General features: G+C 38.9%; 1 protein-coding gene, 1 long non-coding RNA gene and 2 pseudogenes across 3 annotated transcripts in view; 2 read left to right on the forward strand and 2 right to left on the reverse strand.

Annotated features, from left to right (window-relative positions):
- LOC149103328 (uncharacterized) overlaps positions 1 to 15,489 on the forward strand; it is a 177,510-nt gene that overhangs the window by 71,021 nt on the left and 91,000 nt on the right. The gene's annotated exons all lie outside the window — the stretch shown is intronic.
- The window catches only part of LOC110054725 (uncharacterized), a 534,050-nt pseudogene that overhangs the window by 54,087 nt on the left and 464,474 nt on the right, over positions 1 to 15,489 (reverse strand).
- Positions 721 to 7,829, reverse strand: LOC149103337 (uncharacterized; annotated as a pseudogene). The gene is made up of 2 exons (XR_016201748.1): positions 7,497 to 7,829; positions 721 to 5,427 (listed from the first exon to the last, which is right to left on the reverse strand). The product of XR_016201748.1 is annotated as an uncharacterized LOC149103337 (transcript).
- LOC149103338 (uncharacterized) lies at positions 12,055 to 12,848 on the forward strand. Its single transcript, XM_089273278.1, has 2 exons — positions 12,055 to 12,464; positions 12,557 to 12,848. The coding sequence occupies exons 1-2, from the start codon at positions 12,055 to 12,057 to the stop codon at positions 12,666 to 12,668; spliced, it is 522 nt and encodes a 173-aa protein (XP_089129404.1). The 3' UTR covers positions 12,669 to 12,848.

Below are 15,489 nucleotides of genomic sequence, written 5' to 3' on the forward strand. Positions count from 1 at the left end.
TTCAGACTCAGAAATAAAGGAGAAACAACAGAAACAGAAACCCTTACCGAAAATTAAAGTTACAAAACTCAAATCAAAATTCTCTCTATTCTTGGGTTAGCTAAGTCGGGCTTCAACAACCCGGCCCCATTTTTGCATAAATCTGGGAGCAAAATTCTGGGCTCGTGTGCATCGCGGTAACACTCCTCAATAGCTTTAGAGCACTAGCGCAGTAAACTTTAACAAAACTAGGTCATGTTTATAGGTTTCCATTGATGTACATGTGTAGTGTATTGATTACCATAACAACATCGTTATGCTATTATACCGATTACTCGTCACTGTAAAATTGTGAAACTACCGCATGATGTAAAAGTACTGGTTCTGAGTGAAAGTAGAATTGTACCGAATATAGGGAATAACAATGATGAATAAAAGCAGATTAGATAAGTGACACGAGAGGGAGTATTCCTCTGTCTCAGTAAAGGTAATATGTCCTAAATGACTACACAACAACATGTTTCGGCTGTTTGACAGTTCGTCAGTGCCCATTTTACAGGCAAAGTCTACAATACTTTATTATTTATCATTATTGCAAACACAACCCTCCTCTTTAAGGTTAACTGGAAAACTATACATGAGATTCTTGCAAATGAATATATGAAATATCATATATATGAGCTGCGGAGTAAGATATGAAGACATGATGTTCAACATGTCTTCACATGAAATTCTTATTTAGTGCTTATATACATGTATATAATTGCGGTACTTTGATGTCTTTTAAAATTCACTGTTGCTTGGTATAAATGTGCAAGTGAGTATATGAAAGTTCATGCATATATTCTTTGTGTAAATGTATCAACCTCTGTCAAAATTTCAACCGGTCTAAACATTATCATTTGGTTGGTACACAAAATGCTGTTTTCGCCAAACGTACGCCCAAGGGCAAGTCTAAAATCCTGATCGAGCAATTTCCAAATTAGAAAACAATATGTGTATCAGGAAAAGCCCTATCATTATATTCTTAAGCTTTTCGATAATCGTGAACGTTGTTAACCGCTTTGAAATCAAGTCACATGTTTTTACTCCCAGTCTTAAGAATTGGTGCCACTGTTCAGCTCAGCAATATTCAGAAGAGGTCTCCTCTCTTGGGCCGTTGACCTGCAATAAGTACGAAGGAGCTTCTGCCAACATCGAATAATTAGCTTGATGAGAAAAACCACCGACCTAGCCAGCTGGGAAAGAATCGCAAACGTGAACAAGATAGATATCGACACTGGAACAAAACCTAAGGCGCACGCCTGAAGCCAGTCTAGAACTTCCAAATAAAGTATTTCTGGGCCATCGATAGCGGTACCAAAGAACATCAAGGTCGCTTTTGCCAAATTGATCATGGCAGTCATAGACAAAGCGCCGAGAGACAGTGTTTCAGCTTTGTTGGCCAGTGGATCTCGATATGGATTCTTTATAACATGATGAATGGTCATCAGGAAGCATGCGCTGACCATACAAACCATACACAACATTAGGTTTGTTATGAACGCTTGGCAAGCAAGGAGAACAAATCTTCAAGCAATCAGCACACTCTCCCAGTTGAGTGTTCCTTTATCATCAACCTGTGGTTCACGAAAAGGACCGTGAAGTATTTCCAAAACATCTTTGTTGACAACTTGTGCATTCGTGGAATCTCCATTTCTTCTATTCAAAATTGCTTTAACAAACCAGTAGATAAGAAATTGAAATGGAATCATGCACGCAGCAAGAAACTCAGTTACAGTAACAGAAACTCTGTAGAGCTTGGACGATCCCCAGTAAAGACAACGGTGAAAGGAACCACAAAAGCTATGATATAGGCCAGAAGGAGATACTGCCACCACTGCATGCATGGAACATTTGCATCAATGAAAAGCCGCTTCCAGGTCCTGTTGAAACACAGTGCATTAGCGTAAGAGACCTTTCTGCCAGTCGTTCGTATCCCAACAGCAATACTTCCATGATAACCGCCATGTAATGGATGAGGGCTGGTTTCTCTTTTCTTCTTATCATGTTTATCACAGAATGGACGCCATAAATGATGACAACTTCAGACATTGCCAAGAACACAGTACCAGAGAGTAACAACTGCTTTGTTACCGCAGTTAACCCTACAAAAGGGCATCCGATTCCTTTGTTGAGGCTCCGAACCTGGAAATTAAAGGCAGCAATCAAGAAGTACATAAACGGTATCTTCTGAAAGCATTCTTCTATAGATCCGACCATCAGGAGCTCAGCAACTTGGTAGAAATAAAAGGTAATTTTTATATATCCACTGTCTAAATGCTCTGGCGGATTCTCAACGACGCGCAAGTCATCTCTTGACTGATTCTCCACCCTTCTGTTAAACCATAAGATCTGGGTTCCAAGAAAACTTAAGATTGGAGGCTTTATTAAAAGATAAAGTACCAATGCAACTGTTAGCAATATTGTTACGATCCACACAGTATATCTGTTGCATTTTGCAGATTTTCGGCACTCAGCTGAGAACAGAGTTTCGCTGAATCCTTCCGCACATTGTCCACAGAGGGTGCCATTTCTGTTGCCGTGACAACTGTTGTAATGTTCCGAATCTTTAGAAGGGCAGTAATGTTCTGGACAGGCAATAACTTGCAGCGCTGGTGGAAGGTTTGAATCTTGGTAGCCCCAGAAGTTTGGTTTCGCAGCTATGTTACCTTGAATACATTTGGCTCCAAACGGACATGGCAGACACTCAACAGCAGCAGCTACAACTAAACCTCGTGATGTGCCTTTTTGGAGGCTGTAATAACCAGTGGGGCAGGATGTGCAAGAATATTTCAGAACTGTGACATTCAATGGACGTGAGCTGCAGTTTTTCTCCGTGTATATGATGTGTGTTCCATTTTCTAATAGAAGCTGTTGTCCTTCGCTGCACTGCAACTTCGATGTTTTGTCCATGCCGACGTAGCCTCCACTGGATATATCAAGCATGGGAATTGGAGAGGAATTTCTGTCTGAATCCATCGAGATCATAGATGTATTTCTAAAATTTAAAGGACCTCCGCTTTCGGAATATAGGAAGGTGGGTTTATTGAATGTAGGGAGTTTAGAAATTGTCATTTTGTTTTTCGTTTTGGTGAATGAGCAATCATTAAAATCTACTCGTCCAGTTCCATAGGCGGAATAGATATGTCCAGTTCGATTGCCAAAGTTGTTGCGAAAGGTGCATCTTCGAAATTTCATGAAGCCGTTACTGACGTAAACTGCTCCAGAATCCAACCCTACATTTTCCTCAAAGATGCTATCTTCAAATACCACACGACTGTCGTATGTCCATGATGGGTGAATATCGTTGGTGGAATCTGAGAGAATACAACCCAAAATCCGTGGTTTGTCTGGGTTTGTTAAAATTGAAATAGCTCCAGTAGGAGCCTCGTAAGAAAACCCACTCCTGTCTCTGTGTGACCACTTATATCGATGGGCATTGATGCAGTTACGAAATATCGTACGTCTGATTGTCACGTTTTTGTCTCCATCGAAGAAAAGGACCAAATAACTCGAAGGTCTGGAGTGGAATGTATTGGTATCAAGCTCGACGACGGCCCTTGAAGAAATGTTGTGTTTAAGTGGTGGAATAAGGAGACCAAAGGCATAGGTTTCACCACTGTTTTTCACTGTTTCATTACTACTGCTGGTAAAAAGAGTATTTTTGATAAGCACTTTGGCAAATGTTGGATTATAGATTGCCAACTTTACATCAAACACATTATTTATAAAAGTGCAATTATCAATGGAGATATCGACTAGAAATGAGGTATTTTCAGGAGGTTTTGATACTCCGTGAAATCCCCAACGAAACGCGATCAATGTGATGTTAACCAGTCTAATGTGGTATTTGGGACTTATAAACAGGGCTTCCTTGTTCTTTACAATTGCATTGTTTATTAACAAACCGTCTGCAATCGTTACGATCCCTGCATTACCGTTCTCAGCAAATACCTTGATAATGAACCCTGTCCTCGATGATAGAGCTGCGTGTTTAGAACTGCATTTGGAAACGGCGATATTACTTTCACCTCCAGTGTTAAACACATGGAAAGCACCGTCGCGTGTCGTTGGTGTTTTCTTATAATTATGAAACTTGGACTCTTCTGCTGTAACGTTTCCACTTTTTAGTAAAACATGGACAGCTGTGCAGTTGGAATATGTACCGTTCCATTGCTCAATGGTTACATTTCGAAGGTTCAAATTTAGTTTCTGCGGACTTGATTGATTATGATGTCCACGCCAGAAGGGTTTTCCAATTGTTACTGCACATCCGTACTTCTTTGCTCCACAATTGGCGAATGTAACGTTAGTAAGGTTGACGTCTAAAAAACCATCAGGGCTATCAACAAAGAGGGATCCGCCGCCGCCAGCTTCATTATCCTTAAACGTAGAGTTTAAAATTCTTAACGAAGCACGGATTTTAGCCTCAATAGATATGCACGAGCCGGCTGTTTCCAATGTAGACTGGTTTTGGAAATAGGCGTCCTGAATATCTACATCTGCTTCGTCAGACTGAGTTTTAATACACTGGACGGACGGATAGTTGCGGCACTTCAGGTTAACGAACTTTGCTCGAGTTTTTCTCGCATGTGAGAAGTACAAACTGTGCACAGCACGTTTTGGTTTCTTATCCAATGAGTTTTTCCGGGAAGGTAACTTGTTAAAGCTTAGCTCAAGATCTTTGTATGTCTCATTTGTAATAGCTGTTGAAACGTTGAGGTATACGAAAGGACCCTGGTTTTTAGCGCACTTGACCTTCTCACAGAAAACGTGAACATCTACTTGTTTTAAAGTTTTGTGATCGTTGGATGTTATCTTCATAACTCCTCTTTCAGATCTGCGTACGCGATAAAGTCCATTTTGTTTGAAATGTGTACCACTAATATTAATGGAAATCAAGCGGCTCTTGTTTGCGATATAATCCAGTAAAAGGAGTTTGATACATTGCGAATTATTGTGACAGGATGAAAATCCTTCAATATCCAGCCGGAAAGCTATGATGTCGTGTATCTGAATGCTCAAAGCTCTAGGGGTGTTATGAAAAGAACAGTTGATGATTTTACCCGGATGCCAGTCTCGACAACTCAAGCCTCAATGTCTGCTGTTCACCATTTGTCTTCTGGAAATGAAATCCCCCCACACAGAAGACATTAGGGGTCGAGTAGAAGGCTTTCATAGTCAGATTCTTGTTAATGATGATACCAGAACTATTCGGAAGACTGCTTGAACAGTTGTATGGACGCTGGACAGTTCCTTTTCCGTCAAGGTAGATTTGTCCGCCTGCGTCGACCTGGCAAACGGCTTGAGCAATCGACTGACATGGTTGACTTTGAGGGCCGCAACTTTTGGAGTCGTTTCCATAAAGTGATACATAACCGCTCTTGAGTTTGGCATCATTTGAGTCTGAGATTTGGCAATTTTAAAAGAAAATCAGAATGCAGAATTAGTCACAACTTACTGGTCAGCTCTCAGCTAGTGCACGTGGTTGGTTTAAAACTAATCGATACGTGCTCTCACAAGTTGTAATTTCTTACGTTGCTCTCTCTTTCAACAAATAAAACAATACAACAAAGGCATCTTGGTAATCTTTCAAAGAACATGTCATTAGTTTGTTATCCCATTATATTTTCACGTCATTATTATCATGTCGGAGGATAGATAACGCAGCAACGCAGTTTTGGAGGAAACATCGGATGGTTTAAAAGCTGACAAAGTGAAGTTCGTGCATGTTGATCATGAATTGTTACACGTAGGATGTTTTATGGTCGCGGCGGTTGTTTTTATAGGAGGGCAGACACGCCACAGATAAAGTTAATTTTTTTTTATGGAAGGTCAACAAGCGAAACAGAATCTTAATGGGAACGTACAGAAACGGAGGCGCGAATGTAAGCTTTCTAATGCATTTATACCTAGTAAATGGTTTGAACCCAGGAGTATAAGTAGTTCGTATACTTTAGTGTGATCGTCCGGGTGAGAGTAGTTCTGAAAAGTACTGTTGTTAGTGACTAACGTTTCGACAACCTGACTTGGCTCTGAAGATGACTTCCGCTCAGGTTGTCGAAACGTCAGTCACCAACAACAGTTTTTTTAGAACTACCCTCACCCGGACGATCACACTATACGAACTACATTTATATCTGCCTCCTGAACACGAAAATTCTTAACCAGGTGTTTTGAATATGTCAGAACTCTGATATTACGCCAATTTATAACCAAACTTGCCATACTTACGGTATTACGGTAACTTCTAGTTGGTGCATTTATGTGGCAAACCCTGTCCTTCTTGCTGTTTGCCCCAGTCTCAAAATCGCGGCAGCGACTTCGTCAGTCATAGAGTTATGTACTTTCACAAGGATTTTCAAAACGATCAGTTCTTTTCCCAGTGTTTCATTTTATCAGGCATAGACATTGATGCCGGTTTGTTACCCGAACTTGTCTCAGTCTCGCTAACATCTAGCTGACTTCAGAGAACGGGCTTGATGTGTTTACTGAGTTTTCTACTCACTTCTCCACCGTATCGAATGAAAAGTGAGGAAACAAGGAAAAGGAGGGAAGCTCGGGGTGACTGCCAATTCGTTGAAAATTTCGCTTTCAACATTAAAAACATCAAAAACTAAAGAAGCATTTTAAAAGCTCCATCTTGTCTTTGCTTTGATTTCGTGTTGACAGCACGAAAGCGTGTGAAATAATTAAGATTGATTGGGTCTAAGGATACTGTGGGTTAACATAAAGACACGGTACATGTTCAATTGCCACACCCTTGGAAAGCATACGGACTCTCTTGAATTTTTACATTATAGAGAGGTTTTTAATTGACTGTCGTAAAACCAAAACCAAACCAATTACTTACCGATTAGACTACTCAACCGGTCTCTAACGGTAATAAAACCTAAACCAAACACAGAGTACGTAATTGCCTGATCCCAGTTTACTTTCGAGAATCAATTGAAAACCACTCTATAGGAGGTTTTGTTATAAATTTGTTTTTAATAGTAATATTACAAGATCAGAGCGGTCTATTTTAAATATTTAAAAAGTCAAAAACAAAAACAAAAAATAGCTAATCGATCACTGGTATATTTTGCACTGAAATGCTATCTGTTGAGATCCTTCCCTATGACTAAGGAAGCTAGTGTTGTTTCGGTTTTTTATTGTAAACAAAATTATACCTACATGATCCAGTACATTAGAGACACGGAAACTGAAATATCACGAAAACTTCAAAATTTGAATAAAATATTCTTGTGCCGACAGAATTAGAACTTGAAGTACCACTCTAGATTATTGTTTTATAAACAACGCCTTGAGAGGAGCTGATCACGTTAAAAATCTTAAATACGTCTCTTACTAGTATTTGGACATAACCACCAGACAACAAGGTTCTAACGTTGCTGTGTGAAAGAAAATTTTCAGCCAAAATAAGTGTAGGATACGTACACTGTACGCTGCTATACAATAAATATTGTAATTACCTGATTTGCTGATTGACAGCATCCAGCTGAGAAGAAGCACAATGCAGGTCCACCAACACGCCATCGTCAAATGCTCCGAGGAACGCGGAGCAATCAGCTCGAACAATTTCCCGTTTATGTCGTTACATTAAACTTGTCTTCTTCTGTGGTTAGAGTTAAGAAACCTTGTGGAGATGAAAGAGCTACCGAAATGTTTCAAGGGGAGGAGCAACCAGTCTAAATAATTGAAAAAATAATATTCATGAGCTCGGAAGAAATTTCTTCACCAATCCCTGTTCAATAATTATTGTCATACTCTATTCTATAAAAGGCTGACGGGACATCACTGAATGTTTGGTTTTGCCGAATCTTTCAGTTTCAATGCAAAATTTTGGCTTTGGGCCGGGCAGCTTGGCATTCAGGTTGCTTTACATGAGACCTTCACCGATGACAAAAGTGTTGGTTATAGGAATAGGGCATAACAGGGTTCTAAAGTAAACATTTGCTTTTTGTCTAGTAATCAATATTATAGTAATAGCCACTTGCACAGTTAGGTCTTGGCAGTATAGTAAAGTTTCCGTTTTCGTGAATCATCGCATGCTACTGAAAGTAAAATAAGGGATCAACATCAGGTTAATAACCATGACGAAGCGTTTACTCAGTAAAGAGAATCGCTAATATAATTCGGAAATGGGAAAGCTCTCCTTGCGACCATTCTGTTAAGCGACCAGTTCTAGTTACAACCACCTTTGTGAAACCCGTTTGAACTGTGACTTTGCAGTGAAAAGCTCTCGTAACCGACCGCTGCCGTAAGCGACCGCGACCACTTTTGCGATTACCAACTGGACTTTTCTTTTGTTTTTTAACTCTTGTAAGCGACCGCTCAGAGTCTTTTAAGCTTACATGTAAATCAAAACGTTAATGAAACTGCACACTGCGGTAATGGTTATTTTGGTCTAAAAAATAAATGTAACGTTTATCCGTGTCTATATCAGATATAACTGAAGACACTCATTAAACATTAGTTTCTTCTGTGAATTATTAATGAGTTTCTTAAGCTCCCGTAAGCGACCATCCTCCATTGTTTTACACCGCGGTTACTTGCGAGAGCTCATTCGAATTTCCGAGGTGGTCGCTTACGAGAGCTTCGACTGTATGTATTAAAACGCACATTGACACGCAAGCACGTGTTATCTAGTCATTAGAATATTCCTTGATTTCTCTAGATTCAAGCTTCTTCACTGTTTGGTAGGCAGCTTAATTCGAAATGAAAGAAATATTAGTACCATGTCGCTGGTCGAATGAAACGCTTTGAGACTTAATAATGTAGATAAAATGGCATGTGACAAACTCGAAACAGAAAAATGAAGTTTCGAACGTTACACCTTCGGCTAAGGAAAATATGATAATTCGTTGAAAAGGAAACTGTTCTTTAACAATTATATATTGTGTATGAGTGCTGCTTGAGCCCCTGTTTGCCAAGTCTCTTCAATATGATGTCGTCCGATCTGCAATGACACTCGCCCTCCGGCGATGTTAATCTTCTTAAGGGCTACGGGGTTGTTCGAAAGCCGGTAAGCGCTAACTCAGGATTAAAAGTTAACCGAAGTATTAATTTTTCTTGTACAAAAATATTTTTTGCTGCTAGCTTATGACTTGTAAAGTTTTAGATATTCAGACTCAGAAATAAAGGAGAAACAATAGAAACAGAAACCCTCACCGAAAATTAAAGTTACAAAACTCAAATAAAAAGTTTCTCTATTCTTGGGTTAGCTTAGTCGGGCTTGAACAAACCGGGCCACAATCTTGCATAAATCTGAGATTAAAACTCTGGGCTCGTGTGCATCGCGGTAACACTTCTCAATAGCTTTAGAGCACTAGCGCAGTAACCTTCAACAAAACTAGGTCATGTTTATAGGTTTCCATTGATGTACATGTGTAGTGTATTGATTGCCATAGCAACATCGTTATGCTATTATGCCGATTACTCGTCACTGAAAAATTGTGAAACTACCGCATGATGTAAAAGTACTGGTTCTGAGTGAAAGTAGAACTGTACCGAATATAGGGAATGAAATGATAAATAAAAGCAGATTAGATACATGACACGAGAGGGAGTATTTCTCTGTCTTAGTAAAGGTAATATGTCCTAAATAACTACACAACACACTAGCACGCGGAACATAGGAAGACTCTATTCCCGTTGAACGCGTTCTGAACAATCAGAAAGAACAAAGAAAAACCGGGTACGCCTGCTACACGTGCGGCGGAAAGGATGGCCACGGCGCGACCGAATGCTGAGCAATCATGAACTCCAGATGCAACGACAGATTACAGCTCAGGCTGACTCCAGGCGCGATTACTGCAAGTTCAGAATTAACGAATTAAGGACGTCGAAGCACTGATCAAGAGCACTGGACCTCGAGTTGATTTCCAATGATTTATCTATGTTACAATATTCCAATGCTCAAAATCGTCAAACTAACATTCAAGCAAAATGTCTAGTCTAAGCGACACGAAAGGACAAAGCCGAACAATAATTGGATAGAATAAAAACACGAACGCAGGAAACGGCAAAACAAATAAACTAGAAATAAAACCGACGAAATGAAACTAAGAAAGGTAAAAACACATGCTTACTGATTGTCCTCTCTGTACGCCTGAGTAGTTATAAACGCAGTATCCTAAAAACTTCGCAATAAACGCAATCAACTTCGCAAACACAAAACACAGACCATGCACATAGACGACTACTAAAAATAGGTCCGCAGTGCGTACATGTGTGGCTTACAAGTTGTACTTGTAATTAGGATAAAACTGAATTATCATGAAAAAAAACAAAAATGAAAGACACTACTAAGATTTTCAACCCAAAAGGTCAGTGATCGGTAGTAGAAGGTGAAAATATGAGGTATTTTAGAGAATGGGGTGCTATTACAGAGAATCACAAAGTGTGCTCGTGTGAGGGTTCCAATTATTTAGTTTTATCACGCTAGTAATTACGATATGGTAAATGAGATGCTGCTGTATTGTAAATGTATTTGCTAATTTGCGAGTAATTGAAACTTATTGCTTCAGCTTATAACTAAAAAGATTAATAGGCCTTGATAAATATATCCAAAACCAAAATTTAAAAAAAACAAACAAAAAAAAAAACAAAACAAAAAAACAGAAATATGAATTTTTCTTAAGGGTTTAGCACACGATCTGTGAAAGTCAGCAGAATCAGCAAAAGATTAACTGATTTATTGTACTATAAATTTATTGTATTATTTCCTGATGTAAAGCGAGCCCTTTGAAATGTAGGCAATCGGTTACTTGGGGAGCACTTGCCATTTTTTGTGCTAGCTGATGAGATGAGATATTTGTTACTCGAGTGTAGGTATCTTTCAATCAATTACTCACTCACTCACCCACTCAATCAATCAATCAATCCATCCATCCATCCATCCATCAATCAATCAATCAATCAAACAGTCAATCATTTAATGAATCATTCAATTAATAATATTTTAGCTTCGTTTATACCACAAATACAAACTCACACCATATCAAAGCATAACCACAATAGCTCTGAATTGAGTGGATTCCCTAGAAAGCCTAGCTCTTTTTCTGAAGCCTGCAAATAATTAACGGTTATTCCATGAGTGCAGGTTGGATATGAGACGATGGATAGCCAACGAGGCATGTAGCATGGAGTTGACTATAATCATTTCATATCCAACAAGCGTGAGTGCAACAATCAATTTTATTACACATTGTAGTCACCATCTGTCTTCTCATTGGCTTAAAGCCTACAGTTAATTCTGGGAAACAGAGCAACCTACAGATTATTCAGATTATTCGTGGGTTGCGCACAATGCATGATTTCCAAGAGCAATGTCAGGTTCACGTAAAAATATGGCTTGTCGAAAATAAACTGTGTTCGGTCCGATAATGCGTTTGTCGTTATTATCATTAACACAGTAAATAATAATACAATATATTATTTATGAGATTCGGTTTTTGTGATATCCGAAATAATCAAGGTCTCGGTTAGTGTTATCAGCCTCAGCCTTCGGCTTCGGCTCATAACACTTACCTCGACCTTGATTATTCCGGAAATCACAAAAACCTCAACCAATAATTTTGTATAATAATCAAATTATACATATAAACTTACCATATTTGTAGAGCATGGCATAATTCCTGAATGATGTACTAGTATTATGGCTAACGTTAACAAGCCAATGAAAATTGTATTATGCAATGATCCAGCTTTAAATAAAACTGACTGTATATATGGCTTAACAAATTTAAATAAGACAAATCCATACATCACATTAAGTAATATGTCAAAAACGAGTGCGAGTGTTTCATCAAGGGTTCCAAACACCGAGAAACAGATGAAAGCACGAGGCCACAGGTCGAGTGCTTTTATTGTTTCGAGGTGTTTGGAACCCTAGACGAAGCACGAGTGTTGGATATGACTTCTCAAATGAGACAATACAGATTTATTCAGTGTCACATATTTGGCATTTTCCTTTTAAAATGCTGTCATATGCATAGTTTATTGTATTTCGCCATTTGGTGTTACAACATGTGCGAAGCCGAAACGTTTCGGTTTAGGGAGCCCAAAACGGTTGTGGAAGAAGGAGATCTAGTTGATAAAGCTATTCCTACCTCCAGGAAGTATAAGCGGAAATGGGCTGTAACCATTTTTAACAAATGGCAAACTGCGCGAAAGGATCAAGTGCTTGTATCGGATTCCGGAGGCATGCTTAAAGATTATGATGTGCACAAGGTTGGAGTACTGTCAACTCGAATCGAAGATATGGATGCATTGTCTTTGAATTATTGGCTGAGCAAATTTGTCATGGAAGTAGCGAAAAAGAGTGGAGAAAGGTATCCTCCAAAGACTGAGTATGGCATCGTATGCGGAATCCGACGTTACCTTGAAGAGAAGAACGGAGTTGAAGGATTAAATCCGCGCGATAATTGCGACAAAAGGTAAGATATTCAACATTTCTAAAATTAAAATGATCTTGCGGCTCAAACAAACTCGGTTCATCATTTGAATGCTCGTACTATTTTTTTTAAAGGTTTATCCTGTTTCGTCGAGCACTGGACACAGAACTGAAAGATGGTACGCGAGAAGGTTTACATTTGAAGAGCAAGAAGGAGGAGAAAGAAGCCGTCTCAGATGGAATGTAATGTATTGTCGAAAAAGTCATTAAAATGCAAGTGTTTGACCTGAGATCAAACACGGTTTCGAACTGAGATCAAAACTCTAAAGATCTTGATCTGGTGTTTCATTGGGTATCAAGATCCATCCACCGTACGCGAATGGGTGATATTTATTGGCTGGCCACTTTATGAATTATTAATGAGTTTGAGAATGTATGGTCAACAATGTTAATAATTAAAAAAAATAGCAAAGAAATCCTTGTCCAAATCTCCAAATTTAATAAGCTTACTTTCCGAGCAATGTGATTATGAATTCTTAGTATAGTAAACAAATGCAAATCAGCTCTAATATGGTAATTTGTTTCACTTTTGAATATCTAATTTGGACAAAGAGAAAACGTCACAGTTCATAATTTATTCAAACTGCGGCGAAGAAGCGTACTTACTCAAAAGGGTAAAAATATATTTCGCCAATCGACGGCTTTACAGTCAACTGATCGTTGAATGACCTCTTCCACATTTGTAAGCAAGTAATTCCACTAATTCCATCCAAATGTAAAGCGATGAAATATATTACCCTCTTGTTTCCGAAAGTCTTGAGAAGGAGTCTGTGATTTAAGGCTTATATTGCTTTCAAACTCAAGCGGTACTGTCTCTGAACTTGTGGTCACCGATGGAGACATTTTAAACCTCTGACGGTTCAAAGCAATGAATATTGGCTTTTAAAAGTACAGTGGCCCCTGTAGAACCTGCACTGGACACATGCCGAGTCTGTTGTAGCTTTCGCGAGGAACTTTACTCCCGCTGTCTCAATTTTTCGACTTGCATGAACACCTGAAAGTGAAACAACAACTGCAAACGGGTTTCGTTATTTGTACTTAATTACGAAGCTAGATTTTCGACACGTAAAATAAATGATAAGATGCAGAACTAAAGACCAAGCCCAAAATGAAAAACGACTTACCTTTAACACTAAAAGCAGGAGAAACTAAAGATCACGCTTACAACCGAAATAGCTGACTCATACTAGTGCTCCGTACGACACAAGACCACGTGACAGGCTCTCGACTCTCGTGGACAAATAAACAAGAAGATCTGTTAGATCTTATAACCGCGCTTTTAAAATCTAACTGTTTGCTTAGCACTACCGTCCGAACGCAGTGCACATTCCAAAGCAGTCATTGATGATTCTTTTCTTACTGTAGACATCACATCACTTGATCAACACAAACTGTGTTATTGCATCATCAGTGGTAGCCGTTGACAAATCTCCGATGACGTAATGGTCTTAATCTAGAACTTTCTTCGGGATATGTATGGGCATGAACGATATGAACGACACGATAATAACACTATTAACAACAGCTTTCTTTCTTAAAAGTCATGATTAAATTTAATTGGTGTTTTCAACGAGTAAAGGGCTAGCAAAGTAGTCACACAGAGTCATATAATTTAATAATAAAACTCTATCCCGACCGATGTATCGATTTTGGTCACACCAGTGACCACAGATTGAAAACGTGACAGAAAATTGGCGTTACTTTCGATTCTCACCAAATTTGGACAGTGGGATGATCTCATCATTAGCCAGTTACAGGCCATTTTTCAGCTCTTTTTGTCATATCCTCCTCTCGTGAGAATTTTGTCAAGTTAGCTAATTTAGTATCCATGCCACCGTAATGGCGGTCGCCTATGGAACGCCAGAACTGTCTTATGATACTTTTTTTTATTATATTGGGTGATTATGTCATTATATTTAGTACTTATGCTATTATATTCCGTGATTAACTCATTATACTCGGTGCTTATTCCATTATACTCGGTGCTTATGTCTTTATATATGGTGCTGTCTTCATTATATTCGGTGCTTATTCCATTATATTCGGTGCTTGCCTCGTTATATTCGGTGCTTTCTTCGTTATATTAGGTGCTTTTTTCATTATATTCGGTGCTGAGTTTATTATATTCGGTGCTTTCTTCGTTATATTCGGTTCTAACTTTGTTTGGTGTTTTCTTCATTATTACGTGTGCTAACACTATTATATTCGGTGCTCTCTCCCTTATATTCGGTGCAAAGGCCATTATACTCGGTACTTCCTTGTTCGGTGATTACTTCATTATATTCGGTGCTTACTTCATTATATTCGGTGCTTTCTTCGATATCATCGTCACCCATTAACTAATCCAGGCGGTATGAAAAAAAAAAAAAAAATAGAAGTGTTTGGTTTGAAACTTACTGTCTCCTGTAAGAAATATTCACTATTCCCGTTATAAGTTGGAACGCAAACATGGCTATCTCTATGTACTCATTTTTTCTTTTTTCCTAAATTTTGTTAATTTCTGCCGGTTACGTGCCGACAGTCTGGATTAGTTAATTATTAAATCTGCCTCGTGGCGGGGCCTTCGCGCCAGTTTTCAATTTTCGTTCACTTCACGTACTTTTTACCTGTTGACCTTTTACGTGCCGACAGTCAACGCACATAAAGTCAATAAGCAGATTGCGATCAAACGAGTATGTTTCAGAGGACAACACATTTTTTTGCTGCATACGATTGCATAAAAAAGGTCTGTTTTGAAAAACAGTGTCGGCTGCTGTTCTAAACCTTGTTAGTTCTTCACTGTTTGACCGACCCGACAGCGATAAACCTGGAAGTTAAATATTTGTTTTTCACCGTTCGATCGACGCGACAACATAAACCGGAGAAGATAAACATCTCGCCCCATTGTGGCCATAGAGCAATTCAGGTGATAACAATTGAGTTTTTAATTTCGAGGGGTCTGAGTTTTCGGGGTCTGAGTTTTCGTGACACCCGTTTTTCCCGACTTTCCCTAGACTACCTCCAAATTG

The sequence above is a fragment of the Orbicella faveolata genome, unplaced genomic scaffold (assembly GCF_042242905.1).
Source record: "Orbicella faveolata isolate gen_17 unplaced genomic scaffold, um_ofav_v1 contig_35, whole genome shotgun sequence".
NCBI lineage: Eukaryota > Metazoa > Cnidaria > Anthozoa > Scleractinia > Merulinidae > Orbicella > Orbicella faveolata.